We start from the raw sequence: 1,274 nt of genomic DNA, 5'->3' as shown, positions 1-1,274 counted from the left end.
TTGTGTGAAAAAGTGTTGGCCCCCTTCCTGATTTTTCATTGTTTTGCACGTTTGTCACACTTTAATGTTTCAGATCATCAAACAAATTTAAATATTAGTCAAAGATAACACATGTAAACCCAAGAGAACTAAAGCCAAAACTCTATGTAGATATAAAACACCCTTTAATATGTTTACTTGTCTTTATATTTGCTCCTTAATATCCTGCACAGCAGCAATCAAGACAGAGAGTCGGAACCACCCCTAAACCATCAAAAAAAAGCACACCACTAAAAAAGAAATGGTGTCACCGTTCTGGCTATGTAGTGTGGCAGAAGTGTTTGAATTAAAAAATATTTGGGTATCTTTCAGAAATATGTATTTTAATTGTGTCGATTTTTTCCCCACATTTTAGCTTTAGAAATAGCTATCTGTATATGCCCCTTCTATCCATAAAATCATACATTTGCATGTTCAGTGTATATCCAGTAAAAAAAAAAGTCATCAATAAAATTGTATCTTACCTCCTTCTCCAGATCCAGATGCAGCATCTAAGTAGGGAAAAAAAAAAGAGAAAAAGAAAAGAAACATCAATTATACTGTCTTTTTGCTACCTATTTGTTATTTCTGGATTGATATGTAAATGAAGATTTTTTTGCAATGTTGTAGCAGATGTCAGACAGTCTGTCTTTTTGTAGTTAGAAAAGATTCAGCTAGCTGTCTTCTAAAAGCAGTAATACAAACAAAAAACCCAGTAGAAATTAAATAACAAATAGGACACTCAATAACAAAAAAATGCGCACACACACACACAGGGGGAAAAAAGGTCACCATGCTTGTGTTGCTTTCAGTGTTGGGCAAGGATGGCAACAGGTAACAGTGCTGAAACAATTTGTTCACTAGTGTATAATTCCCAACTTCTAACCTAAAAGAGAAATAGGGACACCTTTTAACAAAAAACATGTAGGCAAAGCACACACCCCGCCACACTCCCAATTACAATTATGTGCCACATACCATTAATATTTAAAAAGTAATGGGCTAAACTCACAAGTGCATTTTTCACCACTACCATTCCTTTATACTTGTAAATATACCTATTAACAAGTTTGATGAAAAGTTTACTGCAGTTACTGCAAACACTCTTTATAGTTAAATAGTAGCAGGCAATACGTTTGACCAAAAAAAAAGGGGTAACTGAAGAGGAAAGAGAGACAGAGGAATATGACTCCAAAAACAGTGACAGTCCCTCAAAATGAGGGGTAAATGGGATCTATTGTAAGAGAGGATATTTA

The 1,274-nt window shown here is 34.5% G+C and overlaps 1 protein-coding gene across 1 annotated transcript in view; it reads right to left on the bottom strand.

Annotated features, from left to right (window-relative positions):
- TMEFF1 (transmembrane protein with EGF like and two follistatin like domains 1) overlaps positions 1-570 on the bottom strand; it is a 60,422-nt gene extending 59,852 nt beyond the window's left edge. Inside the window, exon 1 of the mRNA XM_018558792.1 lies at positions 504-570. Within this exon, the coding sequence (XP_018414294.1) occupies positions 504-570 (67 nt within the window). The remainder of the gene's footprint in view (positions 1-503) is intronic.
- Positions 571-1,274: the final 704 nt, after the last annotated feature.

Source organism: Nanorana parkeri, unplaced genomic scaffold, assembly GCF_000935625.1.
Source record: "Nanorana parkeri isolate BGI_ZX_2015 unplaced genomic scaffold, ASM93562v1 scaffold359, whole genome shotgun sequence".
NCBI classification, from domain to species: Eukaryota; Metazoa; Chordata; class Amphibia; order Anura; family Dicroglossidae; genus Nanorana; species Nanorana parkeri.
Note: the sequence above shows the minus strand (reverse complement) of the source record. Positions and strands in the feature narration are given on the sequence as shown.